The following is a 19,777-nucleotide window of genomic DNA, read 5'->3' on the forward strand; positions in this document are numbered from 1 at the left end:
GATTAAACATCAATGAAATGATTCTTATCAAGTTAAATATTCAGTAATCATTTTTTTAATGAACTTTTTATTCAAAAAATATCTGACGCTGGCATGAGTAGGTAGTAGGGATCGTAAGATTCACCATTTCGCATTTGGCAGTGCGGTATAAGAGTTCCCAGTACGACTGCCCTGATTACAAAAGTGTGCACTGGATACAATTTGGGAGGAACTCGGGATGCATTGTTTCTAACATGTTTGCATCGGCAAAATCTGATTTACAGTGGGGAAAATAAGTATTTGACACCTCAGCATTTTTATCAGTAATGGGCTATTGACACAAAATTTCCACCAGATGTTGCCATCAAGCCAAATATTGAATTCTTATAATTAAATCAGAACATTTAAATATACAAGATGAGTCATAATAAATAAAGTGAATAAGGGAATAAGTATGGAACACACTTTATTTAATACTTTGTAGAAAAGCACCTCCCTCACCACGCCACGTCATTTCACCAACATACCGAAACACAGGGCAGAGTGCCTCGACGGGAGGGTCCTGGGCCTGATCTGCACCTCCCTCACCACACCACGTCACTTCAGCATACTGAAACACAGGGCAGAGTGCCTCGACGGGAGGGTCCTGGGCCTGATCTGCACCTCCCTCACCACGTCACTTCACCAACATACCGAAACACAGGGCAGAGTGCCTCGACGGGAGGGTCCTGGGCCTGATCTGCACCTCCCTCACCACGTCACTTCACCAACATACCGAAACACAGGGCAGAGTGCCTTGACGGGAGGGTCCTGGGCCTGATCTGCACCTCCCTCACCACGTCACTTCACCAACATACCGAAACACAGGGCAGAGTGCCTCGACGGGAGGGTCCTGGGCCTGAACTGCACCTCCCTCACCACACCACGTCACTTCAGCGTACTGAAACACAGGGCAGAGTGCCTCGACGGGAGGGCCCTGGGCCTGATCTGCACCTCCCTCACCACACCACGTCACTTCAGCATACTGAAACACAGGGCAGAGTGCCTCGACGGGAGGGTCCTGGGCCTGAACTGCACCTCCCTCACCACGTCACTTCACCAACATACCGAAACACAGGGCAGAGTGCCTTGACGGGAGGGTCCTGGGCCTGAACTGCACCTCCCTCACCACGTCACTTCACCAACATACCGAAACACAGGGCAGAGTGCCTCGACGGGAGGGTCCTGGGCCTGAACTGCACCTCCCTCACCACGTCACTTCACCAACATACCGAAACACAGGGCAGAGTGCCTTGACGGGAGGGTCCTGGGCCTGAACTGCACCTCCCTCACCACGTCACTTCACCAACATACCGAAACACAGGGCAGAGTGCCTTGACGGGAGGGTCCTGGGCCTGAACTGCACCTCCCTCACCACGTCACTTCACCAACATACCGAAACACAGGGCAGAGTGCCTCGACGGGAGGGTCCTGGGCCTGAACTGCACCTCCCTCACCACGTCACTTCACCAACATACCGAAACACAGGGCAGAGTGCCTCGACGGGAGGGTCCTGGGCCTGATCTGCACCTCCCTCACCACGTCACTTCACCAACATACCGAAACACAGGGCAGAGTGCCTCGACAGGAGGGTCCTGGGCCTGATCTGCACCTCCCTCACCACACCACGTCACTTCACCAACATACCGAAACACAGGGCAGAGTGCCTCGACAGGAGGGTCCTGGGCCTGATCTGCACCTCCCTCACCACACCACGTCACTTCAGCATACTGAAACACAGGGCAGAGTGCCTCGACGGGAGGGTCCTGGGCCTGATCTGCACCTCCCTCACCACGTCACTTCACCAACATACCGAAACACAGGGCAGAGTGCCTCGACGGGAGGGTCCTGGGCCTGATCTGCACCTCCCTCACCACGTCACTTCACCAACATACCGAAACACAGGGCAGAGTGCCTCGACGGGAGGGTCCTGGGCCTGATCTGCACCTCCCTCACCACGTCACTTCACCAACATACCGAAACACAGGGCAGAGTGCCTCGACGGGAGGGTCCTGGGCCTGATCTGCACCTCCCTCACCACACCACGTCACTTCAGCATACTGAAACACAGGGCAGAGTGCCTCGACGGGAGGGTCCTGGGCCTGATCTGCACCTCCCTCACCACGTCACTTCACCAACATACTGAAACACAAGGCAGAGTGCCTCGACAGGAGGGTCCTGGGCCTGACCTGCACCTCCCTCACCTTAACCTGGAATTGTTTTAATGGACTTATGTAGGCCCTGTGAATAAGTGTAAAGTGGATTAACTGGTGGACTAAGTTTTGGGATGAAAGGAAAGTGTTACCCCAGGTCCTGTCCTATATCAGCATGGTGCTGGTCTGCATCTTCCACTCCCACAGCCCACACAGAGACATCTTAGCAGGTGCCTGACAAGCCAAGTTCCTGTATAAATCTGATGTCAGACTCATACCCACTGATAGGGATTTAACTAAAGGGTGATTGATTAGGGGACAGTTTAAAGGAATATTGAAGGCATGAAGTACTGAGCGAACCTGTAAATAAAAAAAACTGAAAAGTAAGTATAACCTGGGAGAGAGAAGGTAGTCTTGATAAAGCGCATACCTTTATCATCAGAGATCTCCTAGGGTATAGACTCCCTTAGTAGACCATAGAGAATCCTCCTCCTCTTTGGAATAATTCTGCACCCCCCCCAGAAGAAAGGCAGCATTGTGCCAAAGAGGACTAACATAGGTATAAGGGGGTGCTTTTAGGTACTTATGCTACTCGTATCACTTGTAAAGTGCTGTAAGAGAGTTAGCTAGCATGGGGTCATATTTCACTACAAGGGTTTTGTATTTTTGGCCAAAAATGAAGATCTTGTAAGCACTGCGACTTAACTAATTGAGGCCTCAATGCTATGCTATCAAACCTAAGAACCCTCAGACAGCCAGATGTGAACATCTTGTAAACGCTGCGACTTAGCATAGCATTGAGGCCTCAATTAGTTATCAAACCTAAGAACCCTCAGACAGCCAGATGTGAACATCTTGTAAGCGCTGTGGCTTATCTAATGAGACCTCCATGCTGAGGTATGGAACCCGAGAATCCTCAGACAGTCAGATGTGAACATCTTGTAAGCGCTGTGGCTTATCTAATGAGACCTCCATGCTGAGGTATGGAACCTGAGAATCCTCAGACAGTCAGATGTGAACATCTTGTAAGCGCTGTGGCTTATCTAATGAGACCTCCATGCTGAGGTATGGAACCTGAGAATCCTCAGACAGTCAGATGTGAACATCTTGTAAGCGCTGTGGCTTATCTAATGAGACCTCCATGCTGAGGTATGGAACCTGAGAATCCTCAGACAGTCAGATGTGAACATCTTGTAAGCGCTGTGGCTTATCTAATGAGACCTCCATGCTGAGGTATGGAACCTGAGTATCCTCAGACAGTCAGATGTGAACATCTTGTAAGCGCTGTGGCTTATCTAATGAGACCTCCATGCTGAGGTATGGAACCTGAGTATCCTCAGACAGTCAGATGTGAACATCTTGTAAGCGCTGTGGCTTATCTAATGAGACCTCCATGCTCCGCCATGGAACCTGAGATTCCTCAGACAACCAGACCTGAACATCTTGTCAGCGCTGTGGCTTATCTAATGAGAACTCCATGCTCCGCCATGGAACCTGAGATTCCTCAGACAACCAGACCTGAACATCTTGTAAGCGCTGTGGCTTATCTAATGAGACCTCCATGCTGTAGTATGGAACCTGAGAATCCTCAGACAGTCAGATGTGAACATCTTGTAAGCGCTGTGGCTTATCTAATGAGACCTCCATGCTCCGCCATGGAACCTGAGAATCCTCAGACAGTCAGATGTGAACATCTTGTAAGCGCTGTGGCTTATCTAATGAGACCTCCATGCTGAGGTATGGAACCTGAGAATCCTCAGACAGTCAGATGTGAACATCTTGTAAGCGCTGTGGCTTATCTAATGAGACCTCCATGCTGAGGTATGGAACCTGAGAATCCTCAGACAGTCAGATGTGAACATCTTGTAAGCGCTGTGGCTTATCTAATGAGACCTCCATGCTCCGCCATGGAACCTGAGATTCCTCAGACAACCAGACCTGAACATCTTGTAAGCGCTGTGGCTTATCTAATGAGACCTCCATGCTGAGGTATGGAACCTGAGATTGCTTATCTGCTTTGTCCATTATGTGCACCAACCATCTGTTATCCACATCAAACCTGCACCTGTTTCATCATAAATTATAAACAAACAGGTTAATGAAGCACCAAACCCTTATTTGGTTATAATTGATAAAATGTCATTATTGAGCTGAATATCCATTGGTAGTATAAACAATATGTTTTATTAGATTATCAGGCTAAATGTGAATGTTTTTATAATAATTAATAGAAAACACAACTTTTTAAAACATTGGTTAATGTATTTTATTGATGTGAACACCTGCAGCAGCAATAAGGGTAAACTAGAAGCTTATGTGGGTAAGTTCAAACTGCATCATTGGCCAAATAGCTGAGCATCATGTTACGGGGAGGGAATTAGGGCGGGGAGACACAGGGGTGACATCACCATGTAAACAAACATATCTCAGAAACTAAAGCAACACAAATGAAATTTTCAACAACACAAACTGCTACAAAGGACTGAAACGAATATCGAGCCCCAACCTCACACAGGTCTTGTTTATTTATTTTGTTAACCTGTTTATACATTGTTTGATTTGAAGTTTAAATTTACGTAATAAATAAAGCTGTTTACTTATATCGATCTTTGTTTTGTGCTTTTTTGTTTTGTTTGTTTGTAAAGTACCAGTTCAGGAACCTTCTAGGCACCACCACAGTTTCGTTTTAGCACTGGTATCAGAAAAAAACCCAAAGGATACCCAGCCCTAGTTAAGGTACAAAGCAAAAGGGACTGTTATGCGTTATCCTCCGTCTGTCTGTAGGCTCTGAATTACTGATTTCCTTAACGAATGATGCTGTGCTCCTGGATGCAAGGCAGGAGAGGATCTTCTATACAAATCCCTGCTGGATCAGTCACTGCATTCAGGATCCAACTCTGTCTCTCGGTATCACTATCTCCAGTCATCTCATTTTCTAACACCCCCCTTTGTAATTAGAGAAAAAAGCCTGCCATGTCTTCTTGGAAAGTCCCTCTCTGCATTTATACGGCCCGGCCGGCATGCAGGTAAGAGTGTGACAGGGCTGAGGAACCTTCTACATTCAGCACAGTAGCCTAGGATTTAGTCTAATGGGACTCTTCTACTCTACAGACGTCTAAGAGTAAAGACTGTTTTGTGTATGTTTTATTCAGTTATGTGTTTCTGTTTTACATGGATGAACTGTAATCTTGTTACTGTAATCTCTGGTTATGCTTCTTACAGCTTGTGATTTAGCAGTCAAGTCTTTTTCTGGTGTTTATTTCCGGATTCCTGATAAAGTCTGCTTTTCCCATATGGGTTAAATGCAGAGGACACATTTCATTGTTGTGCACTGTGTGCTGTGGTGTGTCAACAATGACCACTGATCACTAAATCCTGATTCTAAACATGGAAGCTTCAGCCAAGTCCTGGAGTGAACAAATGCTGCTGCTATTTTGTTGTCAGAGGATATCAAAGTCAAATAGAACAGAGACTTAATGACATAACTACCATTACTTGAGTTCATGGGTATTTCTGGAAGATGGAGTCTGGTTGTACAGGAATGGCCCCGTCAAGGCTGAGCGCTCCTCGACACACTTGGATTCCCAAACGAGGTCGCTCTGGAAGGCAGCTCATTTAGCCCCATCCAGTCCGCGTCTGCTCTGCTTCCAAACTAAACCCCCAGGACTATCAGGGCATAAATGTGCAAATGTGATCCTGTCAATAATTGATGTAGTAGGAAGGAGTACACTGAATATTCTATTGAAAAATATTTTCTGTGTTTAAATGTTTCTATTTTTGCATTCTTAAGTCCACGGGAAGCCCAAGAACGAGGCATATATGGTGCCTATTTGATTTTTATAAATTAGCATCTTTGCTCTCTGACATCCTTGCTTATCCCTGCGTTTGACTCGGGTCACAGAGCCAGGATAAGGAAGAGTGATGGTGTGTTGTTGCAGAACGATGAAGGGTGACCTGAAAGACTCACATGCCATGTGTTTTCCCTTCATAATTGATTTTGGATGGATGACCTGGTTTATCAGTGATGTCTTGATGGATTCACGCTGGAGTCGTGTACAGGAACCAGAATCTAGAGGCTGAGATGTGCTTCCGTATAATGGAGAGGCTGTGTTCCACTTCGACAAGGGGAGGTGCTCGTCACTGCCATTCACAGAGCTGTGCATTAGCACAGCAACTATCAGAATCAACTTTATATGGCCAAGTATGTTCACACACTGCCCCCAGTTGTCAATTGCTCACACACATGCTATATGTACAGACAGAGTTAAGACAATAACAACAGATACAATTTAGTTTTAGAAAACGTATGTGAACCCATTGGAATTACCTGGTTTTCTCTATTAATTGGTCATAAAATGTGGTCTGATCTTCATCTAAGTTAATGTAATGAACAAACACAATCTGTATTAACTGATAACACAAACATTATTCTATTGTTCTTCTTGCATAATAAATGCATATTTCAAGCAGTTTACAATTTCTTATGTTTATCAAATTAGCAAAGCAGTTGTCAAACCTGGAGAGCAATCAGTACTATGAAATCTGAGGTGTGTCCACACCAAAATGTGCTTGACTCAAGGGTTGTGCAATAACAGCTCTTGGAAGGTGCCTGACTTGCGGTGTGTGCCGTTATGACTGTGTTTGGTGCCTGACTTGCGGTGTGTGCCGTTATGACTGTGTTTGGTGCCTGAATTGCGGTGTGTGCCGTTATGACTGTGTTTGGTGCCTGACTTGCGGTGTGTGCCGTTATGACTGTGTTTGGTGCCTGACTTGCGGTGTGTGCCGTTATGACTGTGTTTGGTGCCTGACTTGCGGTGTGTGCCGTTATGACTGTGTTTGGTGCCTGACTTGCGGTGTGTGCCGTTATGACTGTGTTTGGTGCCTGACTTGCGGTGTGTGCCGTTATGACTGTGTTTGGTGCCTGACTTGCGGTGTGTGCCGTTATGACTGTGTTTGGTGCCTGACTTGCGGTGTGTGCCGTTATGACTGTGTTTGGTGCCTGAATTGCGGTGTGTGCCGTTATGACTGTGTTTGGTGCCTGACTTGCGGTGTGTGCCGTTATGACTGTGTTTGGTGCCTGACTTGCGGTGTGTGCCGTTATGACTGTGTTTGGTGCCTGACTTGCGGTGTGTGCCGTTATGACTGTGTTTGGAGCCTGAATTGCGGTGTGTGCCGTTATGATTGTGTTTGGTGCCTGACTTGCGGTGTGTGCCGTTATGACTGTGTTTGGTGCCTGACTTGCGGTGTGTGCCGTTATGACTGTGTTTGGTGCCTGACTTGCGGTGTGTGCCGTTATGACTGTGTTTGGTGCCTGACTTGCGGTGTGTGCCGTTATGATTGTGTTTGGTGCCTGACTTGCGGTGTGTGCCGTTATGACTGTGTTTGGTGCCTGACTTGCGGTGTGTGCCGTTATGACTGTGTTTGGTGCCTGACTTGCGGTGTGTGCCGTTATGACTGTGTTTGGTGCCTGACTTGCGGTGTGTGCCGTTATGACTGTGTTTGGTGCCTCACTTGCGGTGTGTGCCGCTGTGAGTGTGTTGGGTGCCTGACTCATGGTATGGGCTGCTGTGAGAGTTTGCTGCCTGATTCATACCTCTTACCTGCCCTTATGCACAGGGAGGTTGCTCAGATTGACCAGTTCCTCCAGGACACTGCTGCGCGGGAAGCGAATGCCAAGCTGCGTCTGCAACGGTTCATCGAGGAGCTGCTGGATCGTGCCGATCGAGCGGAGAAACAACTGCAGATCGTCAGCAGCTGTGGCACGACGCCCAATGGCAGCCTCAGTCAATGCAGCCTGTCGGGACGGAAGGGCAGCCGACGCCAGGTAGGGCGGGTAGGCGGAGGGTTAGGGTTAGGGTTAGGACACGGGGTTAGGGTTAGGGTTAGGACACGGGGTTAGGGTTAGGGCAGAGAGGTGCGTTTCTGTATGCTGTCCATCCCGAGGATGTTTGATTCCTAATGAGCAAGGGCACGGTTGGCTGGGTGAGGTGAGATAGTAGAGTCAAGCCTGGGCGTGTGTCAGCAGTCACAAGCCTCCAGTGCCTTCAGTTTTGCTTTTGCCGTCTATTGACCAGCTCATTGCTCACTAGGTGTCAAAGGTGGTTGAGTATGATCCTCTCCAGTCTCTTCATCAGATGGGATGTCAATGCTACCATCCTGAAGTGATTGGGCTCCCTGGGGTGTGCAGTCTTGGGGACATGAACCACACAGGGGGTCTTCCATATTATATTATTAAGGACTCTGTGAATCAGCAGATTAATAGACAGCTTACTCGATTATTGATATGGACAGTGGATAGTGACAGCCCTAGATGATAGCAGATGATAACACCCATCTGTCTGTCTGTCTCTCTCCCCTTCTCCGTGTCCTCCAGAGGAATTCCAGTGCTTCTGCAGATTCCGGGGCTTTGTATCCAGTGTCAGCGCGCCGCTCTCCCAGCACAGGGTACGTGTACTAACCCTAACCCTGTCTACACAACATAAAACTGCTTACTGTCTCTATGCAGTGGATCGCAGAACATTAGCTCTGTCTGCTGTTAGCTGAAACTTAAATGATAGTTATACTGCTGTTTCGGGTGAGCATGAGGCTGAATTCAAATGCATATGAATGAAGTGAAAGTTTTTCTAATGTTAAATTGTTACTATTGTAAATAGGAATTCAGTGATGCAGTTTGGCGTTGTGCTGCTAGAAAACCTGTGTGACCTCACCCCCTCACCCCTGCGACAGGGACTCCAGGCAAGTGAAAGGCCGAGGCTCAGGAACCTACGACAGCGAGAGCCTGGACATGCTGTCTGTGGAAGGGCACTACTCCCATGTGCCGTGCAGGCTGGGCGAGGGCAGCTGTGAGCGTGGCGGAGACCCACGTGGGTGGGGGCTCCGCAAGCAGGCCCTCCAGAACTGGCAGCACCGGCCCTACCGCAACAGCACCGAGGGCGAAGAGGGAGACGTGTCTGACGTGGGCTCTCGGACCACGGAGTCTGAGGTGGAGGTCTGGGAGCTGGAGAACCGGGCCTCCGAACCTCTGCAGTCTCGAGGCAACAAACCTCGCTATCGCTTGGGAACAGGTAGAGTTTTTCCAGCCATGTTAGCACAGGTGTGTCAGCACAGCATCTTACAAGAGGCAAGAGGCGCTGTCCACGGTCCTGAGGCACATGGGCTATGGCGTTTGCACTCTCAGCAAGGCTTTGGCAGCTATCCTTCCCTTAGCGTCTGTCTTGAATAATATTAGCACTTCATATCATCTTATGTAACACAGTTTCACATATGGTCTCGGGCGCCACATTCTGGCCAACCGGCAGACTCCATTCACTGATAAATGAATAAACGTTAAGTATATTTCTACTGGGTGGGTCTTATTTACATGTGTTTCTCAGTTGTTTAAAGGTTTGTAATTATATTAATTCATTGTTGTAATTATTGTCATGCTGTTTTCAGTATTGGTGTTTGTAGTGCAGTTATTAAAGTGAATCATTGCTATCTCAACCACTTCCCCTTGATACCAAAACCAAAATCTTGATTTTGATCCCATAACCATCTCGAAACCAGGTGCAGTCTCAACACTGTTATGTACCTCATGTTCACTCAGCACCCCGCTCACCTAAGGAGTGCTAGTTATTCTGCTAGGGTGAAGAGCTCAAGGGCTCTTGGCACCAAGAAATGGCATCTCTGAAGGACAGTCTCGTTTTCCCACTTCCGCAGATGGTTCAGAGCGCCCCTCCCAGACCTGCTTGCAAGAGAAGGACAGCCCCAGCAGGTCTGTGGAGATGATTAGTCCAGAGACCCTGAAGATGCGAGCGGCCCTCTTCTGCATCTTCACCTACCTGGACACCAGGACATTGCTGCGGGCGGCCCAGGTGTGCCACAACTGGCGATTTGTGGCTCGGCACCCCGCCGTCTGGACCCGCGTGCTGCTAGAAAACGGCCGCATCTCCTCCAAGGTACAAGCCAGAACTCAGCCCTGGAGGCTGGCCTCTTTTCAGACTGTAAAGATATCGAGAAGCTCAGTAAAACATAAATAAATCGATGTTTGCATTCAGTATTTATTTAAATAGCGAAATGGCCGTTACACTGGCAAAGCAGGATGGGGTGCAGGTCTCAACACCTAACCAATGTCTAGAACTTTCCAGAAACACTCCATGTTACAGTTTCCATATGGTGGAATGGTCAAAACTAGCAAGTGTTGATGGCGTATGTAGACTTGAATTTGGTATATTCTGACAGTGTTAAGGGTTTTGTGTTTGGATCAAGGCTTCAACCTTGGAAAGTTTCAGAAGGTGGCTGCTGTCAGGAGGCTGCGCTGGTGCCAGATTCATTGGCTGTGTGTCTCTTCCAGTTCATGATCACGCTGTCTCAGTGGTGCTCACAGAGCCACTCCATAATCCTGCAGAACCTGAAGCCCAGGCAGCGTGGCAAAAAGGAGACCAAGGAGGACTACCTTAGGAGCACCAGGTAGGGGCTTGGGCTTGGGGTTACGGTTGGGCTTGGGGTTAGTGCCCATAAACATGCTCCCCTTTCGAAAACTACCCTATCTCCATTGTTTGGCATATGATCAAATGAGTACTTGATGACTATATGGGTATATGGGTGTAAATTCAGGTGTAGTAACTCACCGTTTGTCTACATGGAGTCCCAGTGCTGATTGCTGTATTGGGTTATCTTTCAAAGGCCTTGTTCACACCTGGGATTAACATGCATCCTGGGTGATCCGATCACAAGTGGACGGCGCTAAATACGTCTGAACACAGCTGGGATTAACATGCATGTCCGCATGCATCTCGACCGACTGTTTGTAATCGGATCTCACTTTCCCGCAACTTATTTAAATACGCATGTAAATCTAAAGCTACTGGTGCATTCCTGGGTAAACAAACCGCCTTAGATGTTTGTGTGGAACACCATAATACTCAAAATGAGATTGAGGTTTATTGTTTTGTCTGATACGCTGAATTATACGTCTGACTTGGATCAAGTGAAGTAAAAAAAGTGATGTAGTCAGTGTCTCTGAATTTCTAAAGGGGAGTTGAAGCCCCCGGACAGACCAGTATAAAACTATATGCACAGTCACACTGTTTTCTATTAACATATCCTTCATCTAGTTTATTTAACACACATTGTTACCTACATGCTTTAATTTTGCATTCATGTAATTTTTCCCGGCACATTTCACGTACCAATCATAATAAAGCCTGGAGCAGCTTTGATATAAGTAAGGAAGCGTCATCAAAGTGCGCAATAAATGTATGACCTGCGCAGATTTCGAAACATCTTTCATAAATCACTTCTGGCACAATTTATTTTTCCCGAATTTGCACGGAACAGTACTGATGCGCACTTTGACAACATTTCCATGCCATTAATTGCCATTAAACCAACTTCCCAGCAGACTCAGTTATTTTTTGGTGATGTATGGAAAAAGCTGCTCTGCAGTTGCCAGTGCAGTTCAGTACTGAATGGCCAGGTCTGCACGGACTTGTGTCCTGGCATTAGTGATATGTTATGTAGCGCTCGCGTGTTTAATGAGTACATACGTACATCCACCCGCATGAGCACGTCGGCTGAGTAGGTGGTCCTTCAGTGTGGCCTGGGACACTTTCGTGTTCACGCTGCTGTAAGAATGTGGCCATATGCGTCCTAGACCACCTCCCGATGTGGTTTGAGCAGTCGGGTCTCGGTGCGTTTTGGATGCGTTCACACCTGTATTTAGCTCTGTCCACTAGTGATCAGGTTCCCCAAGAACGCATGTTAATACCAGGTGTGAACAGGACCAAAGTCCTCTGAAGACTGACTGTGCAATGGAATTGCTTGTTGTCAAATGTGCACCATTATGTGAAATGCCCCTTAATAATAATAATAATAATAATAATAATAATAATTTTTTATTTCTATAATGTCTTCCTCACACTCAAGGAGCTTTACAATGCAAACAATGATACAGAAAACAATACAAACGCGGCAGTAACTATAACAACAGAACAACAAGAGGAACTAGCATTCAGTCTTATGCTGAAGCTTGAATATGCTGAGACTGTGTCTCTCGCCGACTGTGAGGGAGTGTGACCCGTAGTGTAGGTGTATGTACTTTGTATGTAATTGAGTGCATGACCTGCTCTCGGTGTCCCCTGCCTCATGTCCTCTGCTTTCTGGGACAGACTCTGGTCCCACCATGACCCAGTTCTGGATAAGTGCTTATGGAAGATGGTTGGATGGAATGATGGATGGATTTAGCTCTGTTAATTTTCTCCTGGTGGGTTCTTTTGCAGGGGGGTCCTGGAGGAGGGTCTCGAAGCTCTCCTGAAGGCCGCAGGTGGGAACCTGCTCATTCTTAAGGTATCACAGTGCCCCAACATTGTGACCGATCGCTCCCTGTGGCTGGCCAGCTGCTACTGCCGTGGTCTGCAGGCTGTCACGTACAGGTGGGTCTCTGTGCTCACACACACAGTCATTTCTCCAGTACTCTGCCTGCTGTCCCGCACGGTACCCGCTGTGCTATAGACGTCAGCCACACTGAAATATTTGATCAGTGTGTGAAAAGGGTTGTTCTGTTGTGCCATAGGAGCGCTACAGACCCTGTTGGTCAGGAGGTCATCTGGGCCCTGGGTGCTGGCTGTCGGGACATCATCTCCCTACAGGTGGCGCCACTTTACCCATGGTGAGGAATGGGAGTCATTTCATACTACATTGGAAATGAGTTTCAAAGGTTCTGAAGGGTTTTCCCTGTGACTCGTGTGCAGTGTGTTTTCCCTGTGACTCGTGTGCAGTGTGTTTTCCCTGTGACTCGTGTGCAGTGTGAGCATGGTGGACTCGCCAGTGTCTTTCGCTTTACTCCGTCTGGCCCTCTGTACTGTCTTCCAGCCAGCAGCCAGCCCGCTTTAGCAATCGATGCCTGCAGACCATTGGCCGATGCTGGCCACACCTGAGAGCTCTGGGCGTGGGTGGGGCTGGCTGTGGCATTCAAGGCCTTGCATCTTTAGGTGAGTGAGCTGCTTGTGTACTAAGTAAGAAGCACGACACTGATGTTTGTAAATGTCCAGGGATTTGTGAGCTCCAGCTGTGTACTTTTATTCTAATATTTCCAATTCAATTCAATTTATTTTTATATAGCGCCTTTCATGAGTTGTCCCAAAGCACTTTACATGAATGTGTTGTGATACATAAAACACATGTCAATAATAGACATACACAAAAAAGAAATATATATTACTTTCTGACTCTTGTCTGCTCTCTCTGTGCACCTGTACCTCTTGCTCTGCACAGCACGCAACTGTGTGCACCTCCAAGTCCTGGAGCTGGACCATGTGAGTGAGATCAACCAGGAGGTGGCAGCCGAGGTGTGCAGAGAGGGGCTGAAGGGCCTGGAGATGCTGGTGTTGACCTCTACCCCAGTCACACCCAAGGCCTTGCTGCACTTCAACAGTGAGTACAAATGCCTGTCATGGTTAAACAATGAGTGAAAGTGCCTGTTCTGTTTATACAGTCAGTATAGGGGTCTGTCAGGGTTATAAAATGAGTATGAGATTCTGTCAGGGTTATACAGCGACTACAAACGCCTGTCAGGATTATACAGTGAGTACAGGTGCCTGTCAGGGTTATACAGTGAGTACAGGTGCCTGTCAGGGTTATACAGTGAGTACAGGTGCCTGTCAGGGTTATACAGTGAGTACAAACGCCTGTCAGGATTATACAGTGAGTACAAACGCCTGTCAGGGCTTGATGCGTATATTGCCTCACTTGTCTTTATATTTATGTATAGTACCCCTCCCAAAATGTTTGCTCCATTTGATAAACTGTGGGAAATTTTTGGCTACAGGTGTGTGCCGTAACCTGAAGTCCATCGTGGTGCAGATTGGAATTGCAGACTATTTTGAAGATCCCAACAGCCCTGAAGCCAGGAAGCTGTTCGATGAGATGGTGAACAAGCTTCAGGTAAGGCTCACAGTCAGTTGAAATAAGGAAGTGTCCTTCTAATGTTTCTAATACAGGGTTTGGACAATGAAACTGAAACACTGGCCAATATGGTGCCTGAGGCTTCACGCAAATCTTTGTGACGAATTTAGAGCCACAGTATCCAGGGTAATGTCAGCATACCAGCACAATTGGATGGACCACATCCAACAGGAGTAACTGTGGATGTAAGAGGAAGCTCAAAATCCCTCTGGCCACTGTGCAGGACTTGTGTCTTTTATTCCCGAGATGAATTGTTGCTATATTGGCTGCAGAAGGAAGCTGTTCACCATACAGATAAATTATTGTGGTGTAAAATCAGGTGTTTCGTTGTCTGACTCCTGTATATCTACTTAGAGAAGGGGTCTCCATATCCGGTCCTGGAGAACTACTATCAAGTAGGTTTTCTGTCCCACTTGGCTTCTGATGAGTCACACCTGCTCCTGGTATTTACCTGAATGAGTTGTGGCTCATCAAAAGCCAGGTAGAATAGAAAACCTACTGGACGGTAGTTCTCCAAGACCGGAGTTGGAGACCCCTGACTTAGAGGCTGAACAAAAATATCTGTAGCTTAGGGCCCTACTGATTCAGTCGTCAGGGTGACGTATCAGTTATCACCATGGTGACATCCTGGATCTGTATGGTTCTACATGCCTAAGCAATGTAGAGCCATGTCAAGTCAACAGTGAGGGCCTGCCCCCACCTTGGAGGTAAGAGTTCAGGCTGAGATTCCGTTTGCCGATTCAGGAGCCTGCATATGATATGCTGGAATGTGGCATTATGACTTTTTCAGTGAGATGTCTTCAGATGAAATTCAAATAGATGTGCCATTTAACAGTGTGCTCTACCCGACCATATCTGGCTAATTACTGCTGTTGTCTTTTAAAACAGGCCTTGAGGAAAAGACCAGGTTTCTCGCAGATCCTGCATGTGAAGGCGGACGGCACGTGTTAATGCCCTCTCCGGGCCGTGTGAAGCTGGCTTTCTTTCGCAGACTGATTCATCTCCACTCCGACTGACTGACAAAGCAAACCGACAACGACAAGTGAGCTCAGGAGGCTGACCACAGGACTCAGCCGGCCCCCGTGGACATGTGGCATAATTGGGGCTTCCTTTGGCCCTCAGAGCTGGTCCTCAGCAGGCCTTTGGTGATCATATAGGTCAGCCTCAGCAGGCCTTCGATGATCTTGTAGGTCAGCCTCAACAGAGATTAGCAGCACAGTGCTGTGGAGCTGCCCATCTCTCATGGTCGAGGAGCAAGACAGGGCTGACCTTCCTCTCTGAGAAGCTTGGAGGTGCATCTGAGTCATGTCCGTGGTCCTGCAGCACAGGCAGACACTTGGTCTGCACCGGGACCTGCAATGCACCCTTATTGCTCTACATCCCTGTCAGTATCCTTGTTTGCTCTGGTGTAGTTCTGGACGGCAAAAGGTGGAGCCCTTGGTCCATTCCTTAGTAACTACTTCATGTATTAACACTCCAGAAGTGAGGCAGAGGGAACAGAACAAGTTTGCCAGATGATAAGGGTTTTATTTCAGGTACTGGGAGATTCTCGGCCTGTTCAGTAGTAGGTGAGGGAAATGTTAGACCTCAGTGCCATAGATCACCAGAATCTTCTGTGCCCTGGAGTCTCTTGGAGGTCCTGTGTTGCTGGAGGGCTGTGTTAGGTTTCATGAACCCTTGTCTGCCTGCTCTAATATTCTTCATTGGTGAATTGACAGAATATGCAGTGAATATTATGTTCTCTATGTTTCTTTATTGTAAAGACAAAAAAAATTGTACAGCGTGACTTGCATTCAGGGCCAAAGGTGGTGAATCATCCTCCCCTTGGTTGGGGTTGGGGTTAGGATTAGGGTTGGTCTGGGTTAGGGTTGAGGTTGTGGTTGGGGTTAGGGTTGGTCTGGGTTAGGGTTGAGGTTAGGGTTAGGATTGGTCTGGGTTAGGGTTAGGGTTGAGGTTAGGGTTGGTCTGGGTTAGGGTTGGGATTAGGGTTGGGGTTAGGGTTAGGGTTGAGGTTAGGGTTAGGGTTAGTCTGGGTTAGGGTTAGGGTTGGGGTTAGGGTTGAGGTTAGGGTTGGTCTGGGTTAGGGTTGAGGTTAGGGTTGGTCTGGGTTAGGGTTGGGGTTGGGGTTAGGGTTGGTCTGGGTTAGGGTTGAGGTTGAGGTTAGGGTTAGGGTTGGTATAGTTATCTGCTCTGATCTGTCCCACTGCTTCCCTGGTCATCAGACTTTACTTTCTCTTGTCTCATACTTGATATTTGTGAGTTTTCTGGTTCTCATGGTTCTGCTCACCAAAGGCTTTTTGGAGGAGTTATTTTTGCTGCCTTATGTTTGGTCTTGTGCCACTTTAACATGCGCTTTTCGCTTACTCTTACTTTTCCGCACCTGGCAGTTATTACAGTGCTTCGAATTGGCTGGCTGCTTATGTAGCCTGAGGTTTCTGTGGTGTCGTACCCAGTAGAGTCTGCAGTACCTTTTGCTTTTAATCAGTTAAATTTTTCAAAAAGAGTTACTTTGTTAACATAGAGCTTTACTGTATAACTTTGTGTAATTCAGATGCTGAGCGTGATAAATATAAGATGCATGTGATGCACTATTGTCAGAGTGCTGGCTCCCAATGTGCCATTTCCCTGCAGCTGTCTGAGCAGGTGAGCGGCTGCGTGTCCCAGCTGTCCAAGCGCTGTGGCCCGGCCCACTCGCTCGTGGCCTATTGCTCCTTGTGACTGGAGTTGCGGGCTGACTGTACCTGCTTAGTGTCACCGTGACACTGTGGCTCCACTCGGCAGCCCACAGCTTCTCTACTCTCACCATCTTGTTCTGGACATACACAGGATTCACTGCCAATGAGCCCACAGGCCTCAGGTCAGTGCTGCTGAGCAGGAGAGGCCTTCAGGGGGCAGCCGGTCCATGTGCCGTCTGTACTTCTCCATACTGTACCTGTCAGGTAGTGAAACACTGGTGCTCGATCCGTTATGCACGATTATTAGCGTGCGGGAAATTGAGCCCCAAGTCCATAATATGAAACACCAGCCAACAAGGGCTTTAGCTGCCAGGAGCTGTTGTACAGTACAGTGTGTTGTGTTCTTGTAGCCTTTTTGACTACAGCATTTTCATGTGGGTCTCAATCTCTCAGTACAACAAAGCAGCATATCAGCTATCAAAAGCATTGACGCACCATTCGCTTTGTCCTGACCATGGCTGTCCTCCAGTTGTGCTGTTATTTTACTGATTACATTCAGGTGAAAGTAGTTTCATACTCGTTTGGCCTAAGCTTGAATAAATCAATAGAATTAGTTTTTAAACTCTAACCCAACTGCTAGGCGACTGACCTTTACCCTAGGTGGCGAGTTAGCGTAGGTGCTTGCTTCAGATTGGTTCAAGTACACCTATAGGAGCTCTTCTGACCTGTAGTTATCAAGAAAACACACAAATGATTGTTCCTATCTCTCAGAGGTCCCGCTCCCTCTCTCGTTTCATTAGATCTTCTGCATTTGCTTAGGACTTTTGCAGTTTTATGTTATGAAGGTTAAAGTTTTGATGTGGAATGAGGTTCTTGAGTTGCCAGTATGGAAATGTTGAAGGTGAGGTTTCGCCTGCCTGGGAGAGTGTCGTACACATGCATGGTCGTCCCACCAGAACTGAGGACATACTGGTGAATTTTAAAGTAACATTGTGAAGCAGCTGTTTCAGAAAAGGGGATTTGTGTGTAAAAAAAAAAAAAGTTGTGTTTGTGACAATCTGTCTTCGTTAAGACTTTAAATGGGTCCTAAATGGGTATCATGGGAGGCTCTGTGTATCTGCACAACAACAGCATAGCTAACTGAACTGTACATCCTTTAAATGTGTCCAGTTTGCTTTCATGCACAAAAGATATTAATATTAAATGTCTTCAAAAGATAGAGATTATTTACCTGGAGGGTTTGATTATTAGAACTATTTATTTTCAGACAGAGGCGTCTATATTGTCGGCATGACCCCGTGTTAAGAAGCTCCTCATCTTGCTGCCTTGCCTGTATCCTGTTGTTTCTGTAGCTGGTAGCTGATTGGTACCTGGTTGTGTAAAGCTTGCTTGCACAGGAGATTATGTATTTGATTATATTTTACTTAGTAGAGGCTCCAAGACAAAAAGAAAACTGTTTTGTGCAATATTAAAATGCTCTCTGGCTCTTTCCAGTCTTCTGTTTCTAGTGTCATTAGTCTCATGTGAAGCACTTTAGAAACATTTATGGGTCTGCAGTTAGGACATTTGTAAACTCCTCTGTTTTCTCTGCTGTGGGGGCACACAATGGACAGTGTAAGTGAGGAGGAACCTCATGGTGAACGTGTTTTTAACCTGTGCTGTACAAACAAAGGTCCGTCCCACTGCTACAGCCTGTGCGGACCTCACAGCTGGGGGATCCACACATGCAAACATGCTACCTTGATGGGTTAGTTGCAGTGTTGTAGTTGACACCTGTTACCTGGAAGTGAGGATTCACTGCAGGAACTGCAGTCTGTGAATACTGATAAAATGCAAGCTGTTACCTCTGTCCTTCGCTCACCTGTATGGTCGTTCTGTTCTGACGACTCTGGATGCTTCGTGGAAGCACTGCTTCACTGGTGTCTCTGACAGGGGAACCTGTCCATGTTCACTGTCTCTCATCCTCTTTTAATGTTACATTGAGACCAACTGTGTGCCATTGTAATGTATACATTGTAAATTTTAATGAATGATGTAGTTTTCCATGTCTGAGGTCTGCTTCTTTCTCATTGATCATTTCCATATGCGATTGGCGTTTCCCAGCAGATCTGATTGGATGAATCTGGGTTCAGTGGTGTACTCAGGTGCATTATTACAAACCATTTAAGGACTGGCCTTGTGATCTAAATGTCTGTGCACGTCCAACCGTACCTGTTGAGTGTCTGTGGAAAGAAAGTAAACACTTTGTTTTGCATATTTTAAATAAGGTGTAAAAATGGTGAAACGCTCAACAAAGCCATGCAAAGTGAACCAAGCCTGATTTATTTTATTTTTTCCCTTTAAAGTGATGAAATTCTTTTAAATGTTTTTGCAAGTTTTACATTTCACCATTTTAATTTGTAGTCTTTATGATGCATTCTAGAACTTAGTTTTGAAATAATATATCGCAGTCTAAATACCACGGGGATGGAGGTGGGTACATCACAGCCAAGAAGCTGGTGATCATCTTGTTTTGGTTAGTTCAAGAGGAACAGCACAATGGCAATTGTAATTTTAAAATCATCCATTTGCACAGTGTACTTCATCCTAAACATTTGACATATTACGATACACCCTGTACATGCAGATTTGCCAACCATTCCAGTTCATTTGAATCTGATATTCCAAATGGGTCCCGGCAGCTTACACCAAAGCACTTCTGAAAAGAATTAGCAGCAGCATCATGAACTAGCATGACAGTTAGTCACTGAGCAATACTGTGCTAAGAAGCTCAGCCACAAGAAAAGCCAGAATACAAGGGAACCCATGCATGAAATGTTCCGTTCCAGACCAACAGCATCTGGAGTCAATAGTTGGCTCTGGTAATGGAGAGCAGGATCTCATCTTTGACAAGGTACAGTTGCATTTTTATTTATTGGCTATGAACATTTCACCCTACTGAAGGAAGAAATACATTGAAATATTACTACTTAATTGGTTTTGGTCTTA

At 46.9% G+C, this 19,777-nt stretch overlaps 1 protein-coding gene across 4 annotated transcripts in view; it reads left to right on the forward strand.

Moving 5' to 3' along the window:
- Nucleotides 1-18,836, forward strand: part of LOC125705190 (F-box only protein 41-like) — a 31,994-nt gene extending 13,158 nt beyond the window's left edge. Inside the window, exons 3-14 of one of the 4 annotated variants that reach the window (XR_007381449.1) lie at nucleotides 7,788-7,995; nucleotides 8,545-8,615; nucleotides 8,898-9,235; nucleotides 9,870-10,108; nucleotides 10,504-10,619; nucleotides 12,431-12,583; nucleotides 12,724-12,819; nucleotides 13,023-13,141; nucleotides 13,425-13,583; nucleotides 13,978-14,093; nucleotides 15,003-16,021; nucleotides 16,274-18,836. Coding sequence is in view for 2 of the 4 variants with exons in the window: in XM_048971630.1 (XP_048827587.1) it covers nucleotides 7,788-7,995; nucleotides 8,545-8,615; nucleotides 8,898-9,235; nucleotides 9,870-10,108; nucleotides 10,504-10,619; nucleotides 12,431-12,583; nucleotides 12,724-12,819; nucleotides 13,023-13,141; nucleotides 13,425-13,583; nucleotides 13,978-14,093; nucleotides 15,003-15,065 (1,678 nt within the window). In the remaining 2 variants the exon portion in view is untranslated. Of the gene's footprint in view, nucleotides 1-7,787; nucleotides 7,996-8,544; nucleotides 8,616-8,897; nucleotides 9,236-9,869; nucleotides 10,109-10,503; nucleotides 10,620-12,430; nucleotides 12,584-12,723; nucleotides 12,820-13,022; nucleotides 13,142-13,424; nucleotides 13,584-13,977; nucleotides 14,094-15,002; nucleotides 16,050-16,125; nucleotides 16,146-16,273 lie in introns of those variants that run through there. The other 3 variants (XR_007381450.1, XM_048971630.1, XM_048971631.1) reach the window with 3 other exon arrangements.
- The last annotated feature ends 941 nt before the right edge of the window (nucleotides 18,837-19,777 follow it).

Source organism: Brienomyrus brachyistius, chromosome 12 (assembly GCF_023856365.1).
Source record: "Brienomyrus brachyistius isolate T26 chromosome 12, BBRACH_0.4, whole genome shotgun sequence".
Taxonomy (NCBI): domain Eukaryota; kingdom Metazoa; phylum Chordata; class Actinopteri; order Osteoglossiformes; family Mormyridae; genus Brienomyrus; species Brienomyrus brachyistius.